The sequence below is a fragment of the Cyanistes caeruleus genome, chromosome 22, assembly GCF_971803275.1.
Source record: "Cyanistes caeruleus chromosome 22, bCyaCae1.hap1.1, whole genome shotgun sequence".
Taxonomy (NCBI): domain Eukaryota; kingdom Metazoa; phylum Chordata; class Aves; order Passeriformes; family Paridae; genus Cyanistes; species Cyanistes caeruleus.
Window position 1 is genome coordinate 2,629,775 of NC_141722.1, and position 24,468 is coordinate 2,654,242.

The 24,468-nt window shown below is 42.3% G+C and overlaps 3 protein-coding genes across 14 annotated transcripts in view; 2 read left to right on the top strand and 1 right to left on the bottom strand.

Moving 5' to 3' along the window:
• On the top strand, nt 1-20,771 carry TNFRSF8 (TNF receptor superfamily member 8). Of its 6 annotated transcripts, XM_023940635.2 has the most exons (15): nt 1-197; nt 1,441-1,535; nt 2,304-2,404; nt 3,720-3,890; nt 5,633-5,842; nt 10,324-10,414; nt 11,877-12,002; nt 12,652-12,807; nt 12,903-12,996; nt 13,413-13,693; nt 13,879-13,989; nt 14,526-14,576; nt 15,699-15,724; nt 17,189-17,396; nt 18,558-20,771. In XM_023940635.2, exons 5-15 carry the CDS (start codon nt 5,771-5,773, stop codon nt 18,800-18,802), a joined length of 1,461 nt encoding a protein of 486 aa, XP_023796403.2. In that variant the 5' UTR covers nt 1-197; nt 1,441-1,535; nt 2,304-2,404; nt 3,720-3,890; nt 5,633-5,770; the 3' UTR covers nt 18,803-20,771. The 6 variants fall into 6 exon arrangements, with proteins under 6 accessions (XP_023796403.2, XP_086716441.1, XP_023796402.2 ...); XM_086860315.1 differs by lacking the exon at nt 2,304-2,404 and having other exon boundaries at nt 6-197; XM_023940634.2 differs by lacking the exons at nt 1-197; nt 1,441-1,535; nt 2,304-2,404 and adding an exon at nt 4,977-5,059.
• The window catches only part of LOC147649525 (uncharacterized), a 19,023-nt gene continuing 12,718 nt past the window's right edge, over nt 18,164-24,468 (bottom strand). For 2 of the 4 annotated variants that reach the window (XM_086860324.1, XM_086860326.1), the window contains exons 4-5: nt 23,235-23,339; nt 18,164-19,590 (exon numbers count right to left, since the gene is read on the bottom strand). The gene's annotated coding sequence lies outside the window, so the exon portion shown is untranslated. Of the gene's footprint in view, nt 19,591-20,361; nt 21,127-21,545; nt 24,056-24,468 lie in introns of those variants that run through there. The other 2 variants (XM_086860325.1, XM_086860327.1) reach the window with 2 other exon arrangements.
• LOC111938704 (tumor necrosis factor receptor superfamily member 1B-like) overlaps nt 21,214-24,468 on the top strand; it is a 13,410-nt gene continuing 10,155 nt past the window's right edge. For 2 of the 4 annotated variants that reach the window (XM_086860319.1, XM_086860321.1), the window contains exons 1-2: nt 21,214-21,254; nt 21,310-21,405. In XM_086860319.1, coding sequence (XP_086716445.1) covers nt 21,334-21,405 — 72 coding nt within the window. In that variant the 5' untranslated portion in view covers nt 21,214-21,254; nt 21,310-21,333. Of the gene's footprint in view, nt 21,406-24,468 lie in introns of all 4 variants that reach the window. The other 2 variants (XM_086860317.1, XM_086860320.1) reach the window with 1 other exon arrangement.

Sequence of the window (24,468 nt, forward strand, 5' to 3'; positions counted from 1 at the left end):
GAACCAGTGTCAGATGGCCTTTAGTGTTTGTTTGCCTTCTCTTGAGATCATTTTCGTGGTGTCTCAGGTTCAGGTGTTTCTTGCTGTCAGTACATTATAAGAATTAATATCAAGAGTTTTGAATTAATGTAGTGCTGATTTATGTGTTCTGTTTTGTTATGAGCACATCAAGCAGTGACTCTCCCCAGAACTCCCAGGTGAAACAGCTGCATGTGGCTTGAACTTGCTTTTTGAATCATTTGCAAACTTTGATTTTGGGGCTTTCATCTCTTTGGAACTTGTGTTTTCAAAGTCCATAAAAATTTGCTTGCAGAATGTCTCAAATTTGAAAACACAAGAGAAGTTCTTCCCCTTCTCTTTGGAGTCAAGCCCCTCAATTGCACCAGCTCCCTGGATAATGGCAGACCAAAACTAAGGACTTGGTTTTCTCCCTTCCATTGGTTTCTGCAGAGCAAGACTGCCAGGAAGAAGAAAAACACCCTAAATTTTTATGGCTGAGACGCTCAATTAGTCAAAGAAAAGAAGTTTTACAGTCTTTGGAAAAACCTACATCCTGAAAATCTTCCCCTTTGATTCTTTCACAAAAATTATTTGATATTTCCCAAGTTTCTTTTGTTCATGTTCACACAGGGAAGTTCATCTGGCTTCTGTTGTTAAGCTTTAAAGCTTTAAAACTCAGCTTTTAGGTGAGGAGAGCCAGAGTATCAAGAAGGGATACAAGCTATATACATATATATATATATATGTATATATATATATATATATATCTACAAGCTATAATGAGCTACCCAAAATGTCTGTGACACTATGGGGAACTAATGAGTCCCACTTCTGTGTTTTAACCACCTGGCCAGTCTTCCCCAAACTTTTTTTATTTTCTATTTGGGATTAAAATGTATAGAATGGGAGCTCTTGGTGCTTTTTCAAACTGCTTTACCAAGAGCTTTTTCTATGGAGAATGACCATGTGTAAGTGTAGCACCCTTCCAGAAGCTGCAGTCAGAATTACTGAAAGTACAGACATGGTGTGATCTCTCATCTAAGGTCATTTCTCTCTCTCCCTCTCCCTCTCTTTCTCTCCCAGCCTGTGGGCATAGTAATTCTGTGATATGGTTTTGGTTTCTTTCATGGAAGCCTTGTCTTTCTTGAGAGAACTGAGTTCTGTGTCAGCTCTTCTCATTTTTCAGTCTGACTCAAAATCTACTTTAGTTTTGATGCTACTATGGGGGCAGTAAAAGACATTTTATACAGATTTTTTTTGTTGTTAGATTAGTTATTTTATCCCTTTATGCAAGGCAGTACTATTACTTGAGATAATGAAAACAAAGGTATAAGATTTTTTATCCAAGTAAAATCTTTCTAAATGACATGTAGAAGTGTAAGTGGAACTTAAGACAGGTTATCTTTATTATTAATGTGCTAACCTCTTTTTTTCCTGAAGGTAGCCAATTTTAAGCCATTGCTACATTTTAACAAGTGTGCAACAAGAGCTTTAAACCATCTTCATTGTTGATCACAGTGGACAAATACACCAAGGTAAATTTCTGAATTAAGACAGCTCTCAGATCATGTTCTCAAGAGCACCTGCAGTGTATTTAAGCCATTAAAGTGATGTAATTAAATAGATTGACAAATATTTAATACTAAGAATGAGCAGTGTATGTGCCAGCAAATAAATACCAGTACCAGAGTGGCACAGAGGGACAGAATTTTGCCAATCTCTGGCATAAATGAGGTTGTATTTCTTCTTTCATGTAGGATTTCAAACACTGTGTCAGCTACAGGCAGTTCAAACCCTGATGGGTGTGTGATGTATCTCAGTGAGATCCCAGTGCTGCTCTCCCTCCTGTCGGTCCTCTGGGCTGTGGAAAGATTTACTGAGAAGTTCAGTGTTTGGCTTTTCTTACAATGCCTAAAATCAGCAGGATCCTGCATGCTGTGTTGTCATCACAGTGTCACCATCCATCCCCAGAACAGCTCTTTGATGGCTAAAACGCCTAAATAGATCAAGAAAGGCTGCAAGATTAATTCTTGGCATTCTTCCTCTCAATTTCTTGTTTTTCTTCTTTTAAACCTGCGATTCTTTGCACTTTTCATTGCAGGAAATGCCTTAATTTCCCTTCTCTTTTAGTTTGTACCCCAAGGTATGTGGTGTGTATCTCAGCCAGCCCTGCTTTTGCTACTCCTGGGGCTCCTCAGGAAGTTTCAAGCTCTGGCATTGTTTCATCTGGGTAATGAGCAAGAATTTGGTGGTTTTTTTGTCAGCACACTGCTGACAAAATGCTCTTGATGTTGTTTCACCAGTCCTACAAGTATGATCCAGAGCCAGGTGATTTATAGGGATCCTTGGAGCACACAGAATGCCAGATGGAAAGTGCCAAAGATGCACACAGAACATAAAGCAGGTACAATTTCTGTGTGTTTAGTAAATTAGTATAACTGACAAGAATCCCCAATTAGAGGCACAGGTCATGAAGTAACTCCTCCCTGGTTCTACCCTTTCTGAAACCCTCCACCCTCTTAGACAGAAACTAAATTTTGTTTATGAAAATGTTTCTCAGAAAGCTGGTTTCAACCTTGGCTCCCAGAGAGTCAAACCTTGAATGTCCAGGGCTTGGAGCCACCAGGGAATTTATTTTGTCTTTTTGTGTAATAGGGTGGGTAAAATGCTAACTACAAACACAGTAACAGGCTACAGAGCTACAAATATATATTTAAAGAATACAGAGAATATATAAAGGCAAAAATCTATTTGGCATCATTCTGAATAGCAGCACTGACAGACACTGAAATACAGATTTTAGACAAGGTATTTTAATATGTATCCTTTTAAATTTCATGGTCTTTTTCATCTGTCTGACAGAAGTTTAGAGATGACACTTGTCATTTTTTCTTCCCTCACACAGCTAGATGTATATTAATTAGCTGAACATACGTATTCAAAAGCAGAAGAAACCATGGTAAAAGTACAACATGAGACTAAAATCAGCTACCTCAGAATTAGAGAAGGTCATGAGTAGTTTTGCTTGTGCACATGTGTAGCAATGCTCCTTCTGCAGTGTTCCATGGCCAGGCTCTCAGAGCACAGTGAGCAGACTTTGCTGAAGGGATGTTTTGGGATGTGGTGGAGACTTTCCCTTGAGGCTTAGTTGGGTCTCTGCATTCTCTTGCTCCAGGTATCAAGTGGCATTTGAACAACCCCTGACTTACAGGAGGTTTTCTGAATTGGTTAAACTAGAAAATGCCAAGAAATCTTGTCTGAGAGCATCACTACCTTTAACACCTAAAGCAAAAAGTGTTCCAAATATACATGTAATAAATAAACATTATAAATAATAACAGCATGCTCACAGGGGCTTCCTCTATTTTCCTGACAGATGCAAGAACAGAGAATAAGGGGTTGATTGTTTGCTTCTATTTGTTCTGTGGGGTTTTTTTTCATATTAATATAGGAGATTATTTTCTAGGAAATGGAGCCACCATGTAGAGAACAGCAGCGTGGGTTTGTTATAAAATGGGGGTGCTCCTTCCAGTCACTGAAAGGACTTCTTTTGGAAAGCCCCTTTTGTTGTATTTGAAATCAAAACACACAAAGTCTGAAAAACTGCATTCACTTGGAAATGCATGCAGGCTGGGATGTTCCTGTGGAATAAACTCTTCACCCTCTTTATTAATGTTGCTTTTATTACACACTTCCAATAACATTTTGTCTTGTAACAGCCTTTCCGAAAAGCCAGCAGCAACAATAAGCATTTTCCACTTCCTATCCTTTTAAATATCTAATGCAATCAAGAAAGAATTTAAGAAGTTCAGGGAAGACTGGCAGATGGGAAGCCCAGTTTCACTTTGGATGCATTTTTCTTCTGAGGAGCACCCTGGAGCCTTCCCTCAGTGAGTGCCATCAGTAACTTATCCCTTTACTCAAGTCATCTTGTTCCATGGATCTTTGTAGAATTTAATGGCATTGCTGTCTCAGACAAATCTGAATTAAGTTATCCGATGGATTTTAAAAATATTGACACCATTCATTAAAAAGGAACTGATATACATGTATATAAAAAATGCTCAGTACGCTTGTTTCAATCTTGCTTCCTCTGGAAAACAGGCCAGAAAACTCTCCCTGGTGCCAGTTCTGGGAAAAAAGTCTTTTACACTGAGATTTTTGCACTCACATAAGTGATTGTTGCATCAGATACTCTGACTTCAGCAGTGTAACTTAAACCTTCCAGGCTCTCTATGATGTTGGTGCCTGTCCTTTTGCTAGAAAAACTTGGATAGGGGCTGATAAGAGGAAAAAAAAGCAAAACACAGAGGGGAGGGAAAGAATACAAACAGATCTCATCAATTGTCCTGACTACTGTCATTTGAAACTGCATTAATAAATTGGGAGAATTGCCTAATGGAATATCACTACAGAAGATTAAGGTGTGTTCTAGCCCATTATTTAATTAAGAAAATCATGAATGCAACAATCTGGCATTGAAATTCTTCATTGTCTTTAGAAATATAAGGCACAGCTTCCCCAAGAGATTTTGTAGCTAGAAGAGTTGAGGAAGTGAGCAGTGCCCTGGCAGAGTGAGGAGAGGAGATTCATTGTGTGTCACACACAGTGTGCAGTGTGCTGAAAATGCCTGGGGTTTATGTGGTGGAGTTTTGGAGAAATCAATGGAGGCAGTTAAAATCGTCCCAGCTGAGAGCTGAAGGTGTTTACACAGGGTCCCTGTGGAATGCTCATCTTTGGTGCTTGGTTGTGGTGGCAGTGATGTAGCTGTGGGTCTTTAGTAAAATCATCATTTATCTGATTTTCAGTATTTTCTCGTTTCTTTTGTTGTTAATGATAAGGGTGAGAAGCAAAGAAAAAACAACCCAGAGGTGTGAGAATTCAAATTGTCATTATTTTCCTGTATACCTCAGAGGGTTTTCAAGGCACTTTGCCCTTTTGAAGTGGCTAACCTTCACTTTTGACAATACTTCTAGGGCAGATAAGGAGGCTTCATGGCATCTTCAACCAACTGAAATATTTCCAGGCATCAGAACAAAAACCAGAGTAACAAATGGAAGTGAGTGAAACGATGAGCAGAAGTCTTCAGGATGATTGTCACCAACAGGAATTAGTTTCTCTTGGGATTGGAGGAAAGGGAAGTTTTCTCAAGGGGAAAGTCTTCAGTATGTTGGTGTTTTAAGTGGCAACGTGTAAAGCCTAAAACTTAGAGGAGTCATTGTGGTTGATTGTGAGTCTTCACCCACTCATCCAAACAGGAGTAAAATGAGTGTACTGAAAGAATGTTTCTTACTGGGAACTTCCTTGAGGCTTGACTGCAGCTCTCGAAAAATTGACAGCTGTATGGGGCAGGGCTTGGACTTGTGCCTGTCCAAGGCTTTGGGGTGGTGAAGTGCTGAGGGCAGCCCAGATGAGTCAGGAGCCTGCACAGCCAGCCCTGTGCCGTGGGACACAACCTTGCTTCTCACACCCCACTCTCAGAGCTGACAGCACCGGGGCTGGACACCGAGGCACTTTTGTTTTGTTCTATTTTTACTTTTCTCTTTTGGGGCAGACCCCCTCCCCCCTCCTTCTAAATTGTTTTCTCAACTCAGTTGAATCTCAAAGCCTGTCTCCTGCTTGTCTTGAACAGCTGGAATGTCTCTGGGCTGAATGAACAGGCAAGGAGCATGACTTGGTGGGACCCTGGAAGGGTCTCAGCCTCCGGAAGGAACAACCTGCCCGTCTCACCTGCGATGCTGGGAGCCAGAGACATTTAACAGCACCTCAGATGGCTGCCTGCAGCCTGCCCCTGGCACTGGGGCTCCTGCTGCTCCTCCAGGACATCCACACAGCCCCACAGGTAAGGCAGGGGGACACCAGGGTCCTGCAGCAGGATGCAGGAGCTTGGTGAGGTCTGGGCTGCAGAGCCATCCTGCCCTTCAGCTGGGTGTCCACAGAAGCAGGGTTTGTGCAACACAGGGGGAAAAGGGTGAGAAGAGCTCTCAGGAGATAAAGCAGAGCAGCCAGGAGAGTTTGCCCTCTGTGGGATCTTTACAGGCAGGAGTGTGGGATGTGAGCTGTGATGTGCATCCTGTTGGCACTGCTGGAGCTGCTGCAGCTCCAGGACAGCACAGCTGGGGAGTGAGGGAAGGTTTGAGGTTGCTGGGGGTTTATTTTTGCCTGTGTGCTCAGTGACAGGCACATTGCTTGCAGAACTTGGTTCAGAGCTGCTGCTGATGCAAATCAGGAGGGGCAAGTTGAAAGGTGTAGAGGCTAAACAATAATAGACCTTTCCCTTTACACCCCTCACCCTGCTGACACCGACTTCCTCATGGATCCACTACTAATTCTGAATCAAAAATCACTTTAAATAGGCACAGCCCACTGGCTGCACTCAGCTGATGCAGTAGATGCACACCAGCTCCCTGCTCTGATCCTATCAGCTCTTGTGGGTTTGCTCTCACCCCCTGACTGAGACCTGTCCCCTCCTCCTGGGGATCACATGGCAGTGAGCCCGCAGCACCTGGCATCAATCCAGGTGATTTCCTTGACTGATGCTTTAAAATACACATTAAAAAAAAAAAGAAAAAAGGTCAGGCACAGAGAGGCTGCAGTGGTAAAGTCAAGCAGGTGAGTATTTGCATGGAGTGTTGGACTGGAAATGAGGATATTCCTTTACAGTAGAAATACAAATATATATTAGCATAAGACACCTGTCTGTACTCAGTAACTGAAAAATCCAGCACATCACTTGGGCTGCCAGATTTTTTTTTTTTACAAGACACTGACTCCAGTTAAATCTTTGATAGTAACCAAATTCTGTATCCTCTTAACAGACATTTGAAAAAGACCCTCCTGCTTCTTTTGGTAAGAGTAGGAGTTTGCTCTTGTGTCTTTAGTTGTAAATTCCCCTCCCTCATTGCAAGTTTGCTTTACTTTCCTCAGGTTATCTGTCCTGCCACTGTCTCCTTCCTGATGTGCAGAGGGATGAGTGATCTGTGGGAGTGGAGTCTGTAATCTTTGCTCACCAGAGGAATGTTTGGGAGGGCATTCAGATAAACTTGTCCAGTGTGCTGAAGGCAGACAGCTTTAGCAGGAAAGCCAAACAAAAAGATGATGCTTTTTGACATCAGTTTTGATGGTTTGTTCACAAAATGAATGGGGCAGAGAGAAAATTAGGTTTTGTGATACTCATTGTCAATATTCAGACTCACTGTAAAGTGATCAGTTACCTGGAATATAAATAATAAATGCACAGACACTGCTGGCATAAGCAGCTGCCTTTGCTCTGTCCTGCACTGCCTCTCTCACAGCAATACTTTTACTGCAGTACAAGTGATGCTGTCTCATGTGAGCAAGTCACTGCTTCCTGGTCACATTTTTAAACCATATTCCATCATACCTCAGTCCACAATTTAAGTTTTGTTTCTTTTTATAGCCAGAAAACTCTCACTTGTTGATAATGTCTTTATATCAAGCAAATGAAGCTTGACTACCTGAAGCTGTAGATTATCAGCTTTCTCTGTGCTGTCAGAATTTGGATAGAAGCTTGACAGACAGTTAACTGTTTTGCTGCAGTATTAGTCAGTTCTAGAATAGCCACTGCTGGTAGATTATTTTTTTTTTACGGTAATATGCTTTCTTCCTGACTTACAGCTCATTTGTAGCAAGCCAATTTCTTAGTCTGCCTCACAATCACTTTTTCTCTATGAGTTCAAAAAACCATAAATAAATGAGTCAAGCCTTGTCCTGACTGAATTGCAGAGTAGCCCACTGAATTCAGCACCACCTTTACAACTGCCATTATTTAAACTGGAATAGCAAACAGTTTTGCAGAAATAAGGAAAGTGAGAAGAGCTATAAAAAGCTTATTTTCTGAAACAAATTCACTCAAGCAAGTGTTGAAAACCCCAAATACTTCTGATCTATATGTTTGCTTTATTTAATTGGTCCTTGATCTGCAGTGCATTCAGAAAATAAAATAAAATAAAATAGTTGACTTGCTGAAATCTCAAAACCAGTGCCTCCCTCTGCATCTGCCACAGAGCAGTGCAAGCAGGAGAGGAATTGTCATCTTTCCTTACACAAGATGCATTCCACCTCCTGCTAAATCCAAAACTTTTATTTGAAGAGAAAGAGAGAGGAATAAAGACCTTCTGTCCACCACAGCCTTGCTCCAGTACGTGTGTGACCTTCCTTGAATGTTAAAGGGATTTTTAATAATACACATTAACAAACAGAAGTCGTAATGGCAAGAGCAGCTGCTATTGCAATAAAACTGGTATTTCTTCACTGAGCCCTTAGAGAATGCTGGGGACAAACCTTCCTGCTGAGTTGAGAGCAGAACTTTGCCTCATTGTGCTGCTGTTGAAGGAGTCAGACTGCTTCAGAACTGGAGGGAAAAAGAAGCCAAGGATGGGGGCAAGGTGACTGATGCTGAGCATTGATATGAAGGTTATTTATCACTGAAAGGATCTACACTAATTTTTATGCTCCTGAAACACCTCTACTGAACAGATCACAGGCATTTTGCTTCTGGGTTAGAAGCAGTGGGGTCTTCAGAAGGCTTTTTCTCAGTCACAGACATTCTGCTGTGATTTGTTAAAATTCCTCTCCCAGCAGAGCACCTTGGGTTTGGCTCAGTAAGAGCTCAGGTGGCTACAAAGCTTTGACAGCAGCATTTGTGGGGGAGCCATGGATGACCTGGATAAGGCAGGTGGCTGCAGTGCAGAGCTGCCCTCCCGTGGAAAGGGGGAAAATAAGGTTGAGTACTCTCTCATATGAATATCTGCATAATTTATTTAGTTTGTAGGCCTAGTTCATGCAGTGATTTATCACTGCACTGCCATCAGGTCAAATTCATAATCACAATGTGCACTGCTGGAACCAGGAGCAGAATCTAATACTAAACTCCTGATTTTCATATTCTTGGCAAGGTAAATTTTTTAAAAGCTGTTCTCTCACATTTTTACACAGACACTATTCTTTTATTTAAACCCCAAAACAGACAATTAAATAAACTGGAACCTTATATGCTGCATAAGTAATTCAATAATAATTTGTACTCTTATTTAAAGTTCAGCTTCATTTCAGCCAGAGTTGGTTGCCCAAGAGAACCAGGAAGAAAAAATTGGGTATTTGAGGTTCTTCTGTTCATTTCCTCCTTGACTGAAAGTTCCTGTTTTCCTGATGGGAGTTAAATAATTTTGTTTTGTGTATATTAAACAGGAGAGCAGGCTGTGAAATGAGTTAGGCAGTGAGATTCTGCACAGTGCACAGAGGGAACAGCAAGCAGTGTTTCAAAGACCAGTGGGAAATTCATCAGCAGAAAATGAGATGTAGAGTTTCTGAAATATTTACCTGCTCCACCAGTATCATGTGGGAAAATCTCTGGGGAATCTGTTTATCAATTCTTTACCTAAAAAAAAACCCAACAAATCACTGTTCATATCTTGTTGTAAATACTGAAAATGAAATTCAGATAACAACATTTTTAGGGGATTCTTAAGGGAGATGCCAAATTCAAAAATCAGATTTTCTCATCAGAACACTTGTAGCACTGTAATTTCCCAGAGCATGTAGTGGCCCAGCCATAATAAAACTAATTATGTGCTTCTTGTTACAAGCTGTAGCTGAGTCTCATTTTGTAAGCTAAAATCGAAACTATTCTGTGGTGGGGTTTTTTTTATTTAACTAAATAAATATTGGTTATGTAGTGGTGAAAGGTTATTTCTGAAAACCTTCACTCACAACAGAAGTGGGATCAGTTATTTGAATAAGGGCTTCATTGTGGGAGTATTTGCAGCATTCTTTTCAAGGCAAAAACTTCTTGTAGGATTTGTCCCTGAATAATAAGTAAAATAATTTATTGGTTTATAATAATTTTAGGTTTTTAAATTCAGTGTGACTGCATAACTAACAGAAAACTTGTATGCTGCAAACAGGAACGACCTCTGTGGATTACACCAAATCTATGTGGATTTAAATGATGCTGAATGTGGTATCACCTCTTACTCCAGTGCACACAGAGCTGGAAATCTGTTACAGATGTTGGGGATTTTATTCCTTTCCCTAAAAAAACCCTTAGCTCCAAATAACATGAAATCATTTGAGGACAGTATTTTTTATCCTTTTATTTTTTTTTTTTTTTAATTTGCTAACTGCAAATAAAGGAAATACAGACAATAATTTAGTTGCTTTGGGGATACTTGGATTTTCAGAAAAGCTGTGGGCTTTTCCTTACCATCTGCAGCTGCCATTGCTTGAGGCAGGCATTGGGATCTGCCCTAGTACAGAATTAGTTGTTTTCTAATTGTGTCTTTTGTCCCTTTCAATTTCCAGACATCATTAACCCCACCTCATTCCTGTGACACACAAGAGAATTGGTTCTATGATGAAACTTCACAAAACTGCTGTTTCCAGTGTCCCTCAGGTATGTTTAGAATTCAGTCCAACTTGCATGGAGCCCTTCTCACAGAGACCCTGTGTGTCTGCAGGGTTGTGTTTTGTCCCTGAAGAAAAGGGCATGAATTTTCTTCATGAAAAGATTCATGAATCACTGACTAATGTGGTTCCAGTTGTGAATCTCTTCTCCACTCTTCTGCTCCTGTGCAGTCTGCATGCAAACCAGATCATGTGATAGAATTTATATGGGATTTTATCACTTCACTTGACACTGATTTAGCCAGGTCAAAGAATCCATTTCAAACTTGCCCCCGGGGGTGAATTAGAAAAGTGAAATTTGCCTAAATGAGTTTCTTCTCAGAGATAAATAAATATGAAATGAAGGTATGGAAAATCTGACATCATTCTCGTAGTCACAGCAGTTTGGAAAGTGTCTCAGGTGAGGAACAGGCCCTGGTCAGGGGATCATTGAGCTGTGTTGGAAGCTGGGTGAGACTCAGAGGGACCTTGGTGGGACAGGAGTTGTGGAAATGTCTGAAACTGCCCCACTGGCCAAAACCCCCTCAGTGGGGTGGGTATTTTGTGGAACTTCACCACCATCTGTATCTTCTTGCAGAAATCTTTTATTTTGTTTTTCTTAAAGGAAATTCCTGAGCTGTATTTGTGCTCTGATGATACAGAGGGCTGTAGTGTTTGATTGCCAGCATTTACATCCAGTTCCATCAGGATTCCCACTGGGATATCCTGTGCTGCTGGCCACACCACAGTCCTTCAGCTGTTCAGGTGTAAATCAGAGCAAGGGATGGAGAAAATGGTCCAATAAAAGGAAATAATGGGTGGGGATGTGACTTTGACAGTCTCAAGAAAAGCTCTTTTCTCCTTCAAAACCATGATTTGCCAAAGCTCCTGGCATGAGAGATGTCACAGTGAGGTTGGGTGAGAAGCAGAAATCTGATTTACATCAGGCTCTAATGAGCCACAGGATCCATCAGTTCCCCTTTGCTGATTCTTTATCACTAAATCCTCATGGCAGTCCTGGACTCCTCCACTGTAAAAGTTGTTAAGAATCTTTTCCACCTTTATCCTCCACTACCCCTTCAAGCAATAACCTGCTCATATCTAACACTAACTCAGCTGCTCACTGCAAAGAAAGAGGAGTTTTTCTAAAAGTCCTTTTAATTAAAGGAAGGAAACTTGAAACCCATTTCCCCAGGAACTTAATAATGGCAGGACAATGGCCCTCATGGAGACTTGGCTGACTTTTCTGGCAGCACATGACTTGCCATCTGCCCATTCCACAGCAGTCCATTCCAGCTGGGATTATGTCCCTGCACCTTAGCACTTGAATGGGAAAGGCAAAAATGTCCTAGAGAAAGCAAATGACAAAGAGAAGACTGTGGTAATGCTAACAAGCAGACAAGAACATTTCAGGATGGTTTTCTGCCCATTTTGGATTGGTATTTTGTATATTTTGCTTTTTTTTCCTCCAGGCTATGTTAAAAAGAAAGCATGTCCTCAGGATCCAGCTGAAGACTGCATGACATGTGGACCTGATCAATATTTGAACAATGTGTCCCCAAAGCCACGATGTGATGCCTGTGTGTCATGCTCAAAAGGTTTCCTTTTCCCCACACATACCTCACAGTTATATTCTGTCACTGTATATTATATTTACACTTAATTTTTATTTTATTCATTTAGAATTTCCACAGCAAAATTATCCATCCTTGGTTACTGAGTTAAACAGCAGAATGTTACCTTGCACTTCATCCATGTTACTTCTTGTGTTTCCTGGGACTACCTAAAAATTCTCCTCCTCCAATGCTATCCCAGTCTGGTTTCTGCTTTCTGCCCATTTACAAGGTGTTATCTACAGGCTTCTCTAATTATTCATGACCTCAATTACCATCATATGGCTTTAAACCGAAAGAGGGCAGGTTTAGATTAGATACCAGGAGGAAATAGTTCCCCTGTGAGGGTGTGAGGCCCTGGCACAGAGAAGCTGTGGCTGCCCCAACCCTGGAAGTGTCCAAGTCCAGGTTGGACAGGGCTTGGAGCAGCCTGGGACAGTGAGAGGTGTCCCTGCCCATGGAGGGGGTGGGATGAGATCAGTGCTAAACTCATCTTCAACCCAAACCACTCTGAGGTGATCATGAGGAGGAGCAGCACCTTTTTCTTCTTCCTGAGCCTTAGACCTGGTGTCGCTCAGCTTTGGCCCCACTTCACCCTTCCCTTGCAAGGTGATCCTTTGTTCCTTGCCCACAGACACGGACCTTGTGGAGAAGCAGCCCTGCTCCTTCAACTCCAGCCGCACGTGCGAGTGCCGGCCCGGCCTGTTCTGCAGGATGATAGTCGAGAACACCTGCACTCGCTGCCAGCTCCACTCTGCTTGCAGGCCTGGCTTTGGAGTCAAAATCAGGGGTAGGAACTCCTGCCTGCCCAGATAACCTTTCATGTCCTGGCCACAGGCCTGGTGTGTTTTATTTGGACGGTTCTCGGTTGTTATTTTTATTCAGGCACCTCAACAAATGATGTCACTTGTGAAGAGTGCCCTCCTGGGACCTTCTCTGATCAAAACTCCAGCACAGACATCTGCAAACCCCACACCAAGTGAGTCTGTGCTTCTTTAATGGGAGTGACAAATTAACTGAAATTAATAAAGGATGAAACAGAGTATGTCACTTCTGGTGCAAAGTGTACAAATTCATCTCAGAAGCACAGGAATCACTTTGGGTTCATGTGCAGAGGTTAGAAGGCCTCAGCTCTGGGCTGGAGGAACAAGGGAAGGAAGGAATCCTGCTTGTCTCATTTTTAGTTTACTAAGTACAGTGGAATTGCACACCTGTGTGAGCAGCAGCTCTGCATCCAGGCCAAGAGTTACTGCCACAAGGATGAGAAGAATAATGACTTTTACAGCAAAAGCAATAACTGCAGTTGGTACAAAAATGACCAAGGGGATGTTTGTCACAGGGAAAACACTTGTACCTTGTACCTCAGCAGTGATACCTGTTCCTTTTCACTCCCAGCTGTGCCAAGTTGAACAAAGCAACGCTAAGGAAAGGAAATGCCACACATGATCAGGTTTGCCTGGACCAGCTGCCCACTTACCTCACCCCGAGCACTTTGTCTATGAGATCCAGCAATGAAACAAATAACTTTGACCTGAGGATGTTTAAGGAGAACCTGGTGACCTCTGCTAGTGGTGACCTTCTAAGTGTCACAACTGAAAATCCCAGTTCGACCCCTGAGGAGAAAGCCCAGGCTGGCACTTCTCCCACCTCAGCCAAGGGGGAGATGACAACAGGAGGTAACAAAGACACAGCATTTTCTCTCTAGCACTTTTTATTTGAAAGTATCTTTGGCAAACACAATTTTTATGTGGGAACTTCCTGCAAATCCCCTCTGACTTGTGAAATGATGTCTGTTCAAACACATGGATGTACCCAGGGCTTCCCCTCTGCCTTTTCTCTGTGCTCCCTCTCTGTGCTGTAGGTGTGGTGCTGTGGGCAGTGGTTCTCTCTGTGGCACTGCTTCTTGGGGGCATGCTGATATTTTGGAAGTGGAAGGTTTGCAAGAAGAGGATCCTCGTCCTCAGAAGAAAGTGTGAGTTTTTCAAGCTGTAACAGGTGATGTGCTGGTTGATCTGCCAAACAGCAGGTGGGAAACTCAAATGTGGGGATATTTGTGGAGGTCATTGGGGAAGAGAATGTTCTCTACAGGCCAGATAAGGGTTTAGGGCAAGCTGCTCATGCAGGATCTTGGAGAACATGAGAGATGGAGGCAGCTGGGAATTTCTGGAGGGAAGCAGGTGGGAGACCCACAGGTGGGGAAAGGGAAAGTTCATTCTCTAAGCACAGACACTTGTATTAAATGATACCTGAAGTGTTGTGTGAGTAGTTTTTGGTTCTGGGAACAGGACTGGGCTTTGAGCATAAGAGGAAGGGTGATTTTTACTGCCACTGACTCCCCATAGCTTTGCCTAGAGTTCCATGTGGGGTGTGCCTGCAAAACCACATTCCCTCTTTTATAGGAGGCAGGATGTGCACGCTGTAGGTTGGTTGTAGATCTGTGGGTGTGGTGAAGCTGTTGGAGCCCTCAGGCTCCATGGTGAGTTTGACTAAATGAAAGATTTCTTTTAGCAGCACATCTGGACTCGGTCATTGCTCACAAATACACGCTCAAATCTCAAGGTGAGTGACTGGTGGGCCAGCAGTGCCATCCCTCTGTCTGAAGAGTAAGTGGATAGCTGAACGTGGGATTTTATTTTATAGAGTTTTAATTTAAAAAGTGGAAGTTTCTCATGTCACACCTGTGTCCCTGCTGCCATGCAAGAGGCCTGTCCTGCTCCTCCTGAGCAGGCAGGGGACACACTGGATGTGTCCAGGTGCCACCAGATGGCACTTTGCTCCCATGGCAGGTGATGTGTCAGTGCTGGGAAATGCCTGACTGATTTCAGGGCACTCAAACATCGGAGAAACATGTTCAGAAAAAATCCTGTCCAGATCCCACAAAGTGCAAACATTTTACCCATTTAGCTGATCCCTTCTCAGCAATTCCACTGCCACTGACAGATCTGTTCTCTGTTGTGTCAGATTGTAATCACCACACAGCAGAGCTTTTTATATTCATTCATTCAGGAATACATTTTAAAGCCTCTTGTGTGCAGCCCAATTTTCTCAAAAAGGAATTTTTTCTCCCTCATTTGCCTTGCACAATAGAAACTGTTACTGTGCAGCATCACAGAGCTGTTGCTCTGAAAATAAAGATGATTGCACATCAGGGTGAAATTAGACAGTAGGTCTGAGCCCATCCACCTTCATGGTGCTGCAGAATGTTGTACACTCCCTCCTCCTCACCTCTCTTCTTTGCCCAGTGTTCCCTGGGATCATTAATGCAACTACCCATAAAATCCCACCCCCTTAATAATCATCTGACCAAATGATGAACTGACCTAATTTGTTAATCCAGTAGAAAGTTATTAACAATTCTTTTCCTTTTTTTTTCCTTTTTAATAAGCTTGTCTTGTGCTTTTCTAGGCAGTTTCATCAGTTCATTTTTTTCATAAGATGAATACTAGTTGTGGTGTGGGGACAGTGATGCAGAAGGGGACAGAAAGGTCTCACAGTCTTGGAGCAACCTGTCGCTGCTTCACCTCAGGAGTGTCATTTCAGTGTGCCCTGAGTTTTAAGGAAAGCATCATGCATGTGGAGTGGTTTAGGAAGCACATTGCTAGCTGATCTTTCAGAGCATATATCAACATCCTTGGGATTGTATGAGCTTTCTTCTGATAATGTTTTTGCTTTCCACTGCAGGGTCGGATCTCGTGAACAAATGTGCAGTAAGTGTGAACAATATTCCAAACCAGATTGCTTTCCATGCCAAAGTAAATGTTCTTTTCAAATGTCCAAGAAGTGCCAGCCTTTCAGTTTGGACTTCCCTCTACAATATGTAATCATTTAGGTCGGATGAGGTGTATTAGGACCTGTTATCTTCATATTTTGGGCTGATAAAATACACACATCTGTGCTGTTAAATAATGGGATGCCGCCAATCTTGCTTGTGAGGGGATTTGGTTTGGTGTTCAGCCATTCCTGGTGCATTCCATGGGACAAGATCTGAAATCACAGGATGAACATGCCTCTTCTTCCTTCTGGGAGAACTTTATGTGTGTGAGTCCCATTTGATCTCACTGCTCCAGTCACACAGATGGGATTTGTGCTTTTCTTCTCTCATTCTCCACATCCCCTTCCCTCTGCAGGGTTTGGCATGGCTGTGATATGGGTACACAGTGGGTTTGGTTTGTCATTCCTTCAGGACAAGCTCCTGGTGTCACAGGACAGTTTGCAGACGAGCAGGACAGACATCAGTTAGTGTGGCAACAACAGAAAGCAGTTCCTCAGCAGATGAAATGCTCACAGCTCGGTTTGATTTCCCCTCTGTCAGTGAAATTACAGCAACTTTCATTCTCTAAATCTTCTCAGTTCATTAGGCTTGTTAACTTTAAATGTCCAGATCTGCTAAACCACTCTTTAGACTGTTATTTTTTGTTGTTTTTAAATGAGTTTGCTTTTAAATGTTGTGCATCTACACACACACAAGATACTGCTTTTTCCAGTTACTCTGGTTGCAATCAGCTGTCATCATTTCAGTGTGTAATTGTTAATTCCTGAATTGTGAGGAGCTTCAATTCTTGTCTCTGTAGAGTCAGACCATGAGCAAGGGTTATAAAATCCAAATTTCAGATTTTTTTTTCTTTCCCAGCCTTGTGGAAACAGAAGATCAGAACCACCAGAAAATTGTGATTTAGGACCTTTAGCCTCTCTCAGATTTGATTCCTCTTTTAAAGAGCTGCTTGTAATTAATTCTTCATGTATTAGGTCATCTGAGCTTGTTTCTTCTACCTGATGTTCTGCTGAGGCAATTGCATTTTGAAGTTAAATCAGTTTGGCCTCTTGCTTGTTCTATTCTTCTTTAGGAGCATGACAGGTCTTTGCAAAATTCAAGAGGTAGCTAAAACATATTTTCTTTAGTGGAAAGGAGGTACATTCCTGAAAATGTGATTAGAAATCTGTGAATTCAGCTTAGAAACAGTATTTTGAAATATGGTTTTAAGTGATGCAGGAGCCTGGTTTGAAGTTCCCATACCTGTTAGATACTTTGGAACGTTTCACTCCCTGGGACAGTGGTGCTGGGAAGTACATTCTGTTATCCTGACTGCCACAGGAGGATTCTGTGGACCTGTTGCAGTGTCCACAGTGTTTTTACACTCACCCCACTTCTGCTCTCCTGTTTGTATTGGCAGAAGATCGTACTGACCACTGACAGTGGGCCAGAAGAGGAGGAGTTAATTGACAGAGCCCTTCCTTTGGAAACCAACAATAACTTGGTGTCCAGCACAGAAAAAGCACAAAGTCCTCACTGGGGTGTGACTGATGTGACACCAAGCAGTGGGAATGCCCCAGATTACCCTGTGGATTCTCGAGTCAGAGACCACACAAATAACAGAATTGGTGAGTCTTGGTTTTGTTTTGTTTTTTTTCCTTTTGTCATCTTCTTTTTTCAAATTTTCAAACATGGCACATAGTATCATTCCAAGATTACTGTTAAACTTCAAAGTGTCCAGATCTCCTCACAAAGATTGTGCTGAATCTCCAGATCTTTGACACAGAAATACCTATTCATCTGAATATAATGCTTTCTTTTTTTTTTCATGTTTATCTTAGTCACTATGAATTTGACAGAAGATTCCTTTCTTCCTCCTTTTCATTCTAGAAGATGTAAATTTTACAGAAGAAATCTGATTGTGTCTGCTGGAAGATGATGCTGTAATACTGAATGAGAATTGTACTTAGCTATCATTTTCTTCTCTGGTTTCATAATAATGAAATGTGTTCCTGTAAAGTCTTTGACCATGGCACAGGGTGGGAGATAAAGTCAGGCAAGGAGCTCATTCACAGGGGGAGAATTGTTACCTGAGACACCATCTGAGACATTCTGGCACTGCTTCCAAACCCAATTCTGAGGTTATTTGAAGGTATTATTTTACATATTACAAAAACTGACCTTTCCTTACTAAACACCCTTTCTGTTTTTACTGTGAGTGATGGATTGGGATGAATGTGATTATTTAATTTACCATATCCAAATATCTCCAAGCAATTAACCTACAGTGTCTGAAGTGCAGCATCCTCCTGAATTAAGAGCAGTGGTGCAAGCCATTGAAAAGGCCTTATTTACCTTTCTGGGAAGGACTAAAGACAACAAGTTGGACCCAAGATTCAGAAAATTTTGTAGTTTATTCTGAGCTAGAAAGAAACTAATTTCTTTGCAGGTCCTAAGACCCCAGAACTTCTGTACAGTGCTGATCTTTACCCAAAGGTTTCTTTTACATCCTGTTGTTTCTTGAAACAGCAGGAACATAAACCTTGGATTCTTTATATCTAGATCCCAATTAGTTGTTTCTTCTTACAGACTCTCGTGAATGTCTTCCGCCTTTTCCACTTTGTCTTTTCCTGTATTCACACCTTTAGCTCAGTGGCTTAATCCCATGGAAGCTCAATCGATTTGATCTGAAATGCCCAGAGTCCTGATAAAAATGTTGCATGAAAAAGCCATTTCTGGGGCAGCAGTGACTGTTCACCATGCTCAGCACTATTTCTTTCCTTCCTCAGAAAAACTCTACATCATGAAGGCCGACACTGTTATCGTGGGGTCTGTTTCAGAAGTGCCCAGTGGCAAGAACTGTGCTGTCAGAGGATGTGAAAATAACCTCGATGCCCAGGAAAGCATGGAAGAGGAACTGGAAATGCATTACCCAGAGCAGGAAACAGAGTCTTTTCCAGGGAATGATGTAATGGTTCCCGTGGAAGAGGAAGGAAAGGAATTTCACCACCCCACCACTGCCACTGAGAAGTGACAAGCCAGAGGAGGTGTGGGAAGATCCAGAATCATCCAGTGTGACACTAAGGCTGAATTTATGGCAAGGGAGATAAACCCACTGTTCCTTAGACTATTGGGAAACTCCTGGAAAACACTGAAACACATTCAAACCAGGAGAGCTAGAAGCTATTTCATCTAACAAATGAGAGCATCATCCAAACTGTTTGCCTTCAAGCTGACATCAAATATTTCTATTTCCCTCTCCCCTGGTATCACACTGAACACAAGTTTGAATCAAAGCTGCATAATTTAGAGGACATCTGGATGTCAGCTGAAGTTTCACAGCTTGTTTTCTCAGTGTGGAGGAATGGATTGAAATCTGTGTCTGGTTACTTCTATTAGCTGTGAAAATTCTGGCCAGGATTCTCAGTCAAGCTCGAGACTCAGCCATGTCTCTTATGTTGTTTCTATTCCAATATTTCCAATTTTGTCATTTATTTTGCAATATCTGGTATTTTCTCAAGGCTTCAAATAGGCTTTTGATTGAAAACAAGAATAATCTGTGTTTTCCTTAGCATAAACATAGCTCTCAAGTTTGTGGACTTCATATTTCTTGAGGAATTAGGATCAAAAGGTGCCACACAAGCTCTGAAAATAGAAGGCAAATAAAATTAATTGTACTTTATGCCATTCTTTCTAGGTTTTGAAGTCTGATTCTTATTTTTTTGACTACATCAGATCATGAGTAAGTGGATGTAAACAGCCTCTTCTGATGGAAGAACATTTGGCTTTTGGATGAACCATGGGTTAAGCCAAATGTGGAGTCTGTAAAAAGAGAAATGAAGAAATTATTTTTCTACTGAAAAAGAGACACAGCAGTTAATTCTTATAACATTGTTAATATCTACTTGTTTTAGAATTGTTCATAACTGTCAGGGTGACACTGATTTGCATATCCTTCAAAAACAAACCTGTTTGGTGGCCAACTGGCACTTGTTATGCTATTTTTAAATCTTTTGTGCTGTTTGTTCAATGTAATAGTGCTGACTGTACTTTTACACAGGACAATGGAAAATGAGCAATGTGACAAAGTGTTTCTTAATAATCAAAAAAAAAAGGAACCACAAAACCCATTACTTGCTTTGCAGCTTTGTACCTTTGTACCTTTGTACTGTGCAGCTGCAGTGACTTCTGTCTTAGAGCTCACACAAGGGCATAAAAACATAAAAACACCTTCTTGGGCCAGCCTGGAGCTTGAGCCCCACATTTCATCTCTGACAGTCACAGAAAGGGATTTGTTTGGAAGACCATGACTGCTGTTTGCACTCATCATAGTTGTGCAGTTGCAGCTGGCATTGGATTAATTGACTCAGCCTTTATTATTCTCTGATATCACCATTAGTTTTTCGTGTCTCTTTTGAATTTCCAAGTACAATCTGCCTCCATAAGCACCTGTGGCAAAAGAGTACAGATATCATGCACTGTGTAAAGGACTTTTAGCAGTTTTAAAACTGGCCTCTTTATTTCAGTGAATGTCATTTATTCTTACAGAAGTCAGTGAGTTGCTTTTTATTTTTTCTTTTCCAACCAAGTTGCTTTTGTGATTGATTGTATCTCAGCTTTGATTGAACTAAGCCTCAAAGATGAGTTCCCATCTTTTCATATTAGTATTCATGTTAGTATTACTCATGTAAGTTTGATGCTCCACTGCCTTGGTCACTTTAGTTGATCTTTTCCACATCTATTTTAACTTCACTACATACTTCATTTTAGAGAACACCAATTAGTGAATCCAAAAACTGAAAAACCACATTTACCTGGCTGTGATTGTTTGGGGCTGTTCTGCAATGACTGTGATTGTGTATTTCCACTCTGTATATTAATTAATCTTTTTTACTGGAACAGCTTTCTAAAAGAACCATATGCATTGCAACCTGCTGGATGTGTTATAGTTAGTTGGTTTAATAATGCTGGTAATCTGAATTAAAAATTACATGGATTGAAAACATGGCCACGCTTTTCCTGTTTGATATGTAAATATTTAATTGTTGGTAATTTCATTACCTATATTAGAAGAAATATTTTTGCAAGAAAGCCATTTGAACCTCATGGAGCTCTTTTTAGAGTTTTTTCTCTAGTTTAAGAGTTTTCTCTAGAGTTTTTAGAGTTTTTCTGAGGAGCAGGGCTGAATTTGTAGTGAAGTCTGTCTGTACCATCCCGGCTGCGAGTGGCACACGAGTGCCTGGTGCGGTGAGCAGTAAGGAATATTGGAATGCTGCGAAAGTACCCTCGTACGGTGGGGTGAAGGAGCTGGACTGCGATAGATCCAACCCGGATTCTGTCACCGCGGCTGAAGAGCCCCTCCAGGCACGGCCAGAGCCCCGCGGAGCAGCTCCGATGTGCGGGGGCTGGGGCCGCATCCTCGGCAGCGGAGCCGCCCCCGCCCCGCCCCCGGCGGCGATGGGGCCGCGCTGGGCGCCGCTCCCGGGGCTGCTCCCGGGGCTGCTCCCGGTGCCCATCCCGGTGATGGTGATGCTCCCTGAGCTGCTCCCGGTGCCCATCCCGGTGATGGTGATGCTCCCTGAGCTGCTCCCGGTGCTGCTCCCGGTGCTGCTGCCGGCGGTGACCGGCGCCGGGCGGGTGAGCGGGGCCGGGCGGGGCCGGGCGCTGCTCCAGGGCTCCCGGAGCGCTGCAGAGCGGGAGCGCAGCGGGGGAAGCGCGGGCGGGCATGGCCGGGTGATGCCGCTCTGGAGGGGTGCGGCGAGCGGGCAGCGGCTCACTGCTGTGTGAGCGGGTCACTTGTCACCTGCCCCTTGTCACCTGTCACCTGTCCCCTGTCCTTTGTTATCTGCCCCTTGTCACCTGTCCCCTGTCACCTGCCCTTTGTTATCTGCCCCTTGTCACCTGTCCCCTGTCCCCTGTCACCTGTCACCTGCCCTTTGTTATCTGCCCCTTGTCACCTGTCCCCTGTCCCCTGTCACCTGCCTCTTGTCACCTGCCTCTTGTCACCTGTCCCCTATCACCTGTCCCCTGCCCTTTGTTATCTGCCCCTTGTCCCCTGTCCCCTGCTCTTTGTTATCTGCCCCTTGTCACCTGTCCCCTGCCCCTTGTCACCTCCGTGCCCCTGTCCCCTGTCACCTGCCTCTTGTCACCTGCCTCTTGTCACTTGCCCCCTGTCACCTGTCCCTTGTCACCTGTCCTCTGTCGCCTGTCCCTTGTCACCTGTCTCCTGTCACCCGTCCCCTGCCCCTTGTCACCTGTCCTCTGTCACTTGCCCCCTGTCACCTGTCCCTTGTCACCTCCGTGCCCCTGTGCTTGGGCTGGATTCACCGCCATCTCTACAACAACCTCAAGTGCCTCTCTTAAAACTTGAAAGCTCCGCTTTGTCTATGTTGTTGTTACTCCTTGGCTCTCCAAAGGAACGACAAATCTTTTTTCCTGGATTTTTATCGGCAATAGGGTGATTTTGCAGGCTTATTTGAATGTTTGTAAAAGCCGTGGTGAGTGTCCTGGCAAGAGCAGAGTGGAAACCCCTATCCATTGTTTACACAGGAAGAGCTTGTGCTGAGTTGGTTCCCTAGAACGCTTCCCTATTTAAATAGAAAAGCCTTTTAATTTACAGTGAAGATCTGCCGTGCTGCAGCTGTGACTGTCCCATTCCCTGCAGAGGTGACTGTCCCTTTCCATGTCCAGCACGATTTGGCAATGAGGGTTTGTAGCTGTGCCAGCCAAAAAACCTCAATGGGATCTGTTTGCCTTCATCTCAGTGTTTTCTGTACTGGTGTATTGATGACACTTTTCTGTCTGATTTTAAAATGTTCAGGATTATGAAGATAAATATGGAAATGTTGCTGAGATGCCCAGGTCACTGTGTTCTTATGGGATATTTATGTTCTTTACATGTTTATTTAATCACAGGAATTTAGGAATAAGACAAAGGTTCAGTGAAATCAGGTGAGGATGTGTGTAGAACCTGGAATTACACAGTGGTCTTTTAAGGAGTACTGGGTGCTATAGTGAGCTGATAATATGTTAAAATAATTATTTTAACTGTTTCTCACTAATTTTTAATTCAGCTCTGGTTTTAAGGTGAGAGTGTTTTGAATCTGATTTACTGGACACCTTGCAGTGGATAGGAGAAAGGCGATAGAGAAGAGAGAGCCTCAGAATTGTAGCAGAACTTATCACTAGAATTTAAGTTTGTCATGCTTCATGCTGAGCAAAAGGCTTTTGTTCAAAAGGAATTAGCTCTCACTCTAAATATGACTGAAACATAATGATGGAAATAATGACAGAGAATCTCAGTGTCACTTTTTGCACTGTGACAAAACATAAAAAAAGGAAAAGCCTATATGAAAAGTTAGAGAAACAAATACAGTAGTTTCAGAAATACCCCATCTGCCACAGAGCTGGAGAAAACCATACATGTTCTATCAATTTTCAACAGTTATTTGTTAAAGAAAACTTACTTTATTTTTGAGAGAGACAAACTGTCAGAGCAATTGTTCTTGAGTGACACTGCTTGGGTTTTTCTCATTCATCTGGAAGTTTCTGAAAGTTCCCCGCCTTAGTCCCTGTGTTAGACACAGGAAGTGTCAAACATGATTTTTGCCATTTTGAACAATTGAGTCACCAAGATTATAGCCTGAAGTATTCAAACAGAAGAATTGCTGAAATGTGTATGTTTTTCCAACTACATATATAATAAAATATACCTTGTCTTGCTACAAACCTGAACTTTATAATTTTTGTGAACAGCTTCCATATTCTGTGCATCCCCAGCTTTCCCATCCTGGGAAGATGTTTTCATATTCTGGTGGTGAGTGGCAAAGCAGTAGAATTCCTGGCAAAGAGACACTGTTTTCTCAGGGAGGAGGATGTCAAACTGTGAGTCTGTTGGTGTGTGGCTCTGCAAGGACTCCTGCTTTGCAGAAGTGCAGAATAATTCACATAATGGAACCATAATCTCTGAGAGAGATGTGCAGCACAGCAGCTTTGAAAGGAACTTTACAGCCTGATACAACTCCATCTGATTTAAGACATGCTGTTATCTGGTAACTAAATGTCAACAGAATTTTTTTTAAATGAGAACTTTAAATATTTTAGACAGAATTCTGTTTTTTCCTGCCTTCAGTAGGTCTGGTAGCTCAGCAAATAGTGTCTCTGTACCTCAAAACCTTTCCATAGAAACCGATTTTACAACAGAGACCTCAGTGACTTCATTGTGGTTTCACGTGTGAAGAACATCATACACAGATGTTGTTCCTCTTCAGACTCCTCTGATTGACAGCTTAAGTTTGAAGGCAAATGTATAAAAAGGAGATCAACAGAAATGTAGACATATGAGTTAGGATTCAAATAAGTGCTTAAATATCTTAGTTTAAATGGCCTTGACTGAAAATGAACGCTATATGAATGGATTTATATTAACATTTAAGATACTTAAATTTAATTACACATAAAGACCTTTCAGTTGGTGTGAAGATTGCTGTTAGCCCATTCCTCTCCAGGGATAAATTAGGTCACATGTATAGTGATCTCTGTAGTGCAAACAGGAAAATGATCCAAACAATGCAGGAACTCCAGAGTCTGGAGTCAGTGATTTTGTGTATGTAACTTCTTAGTTATTGCCCAATGCAGAAGCATTGCAAAAATCTCCCCAGTGAGCTCTGAAGGCATGCATTTTACCCATTTCTATGCCAA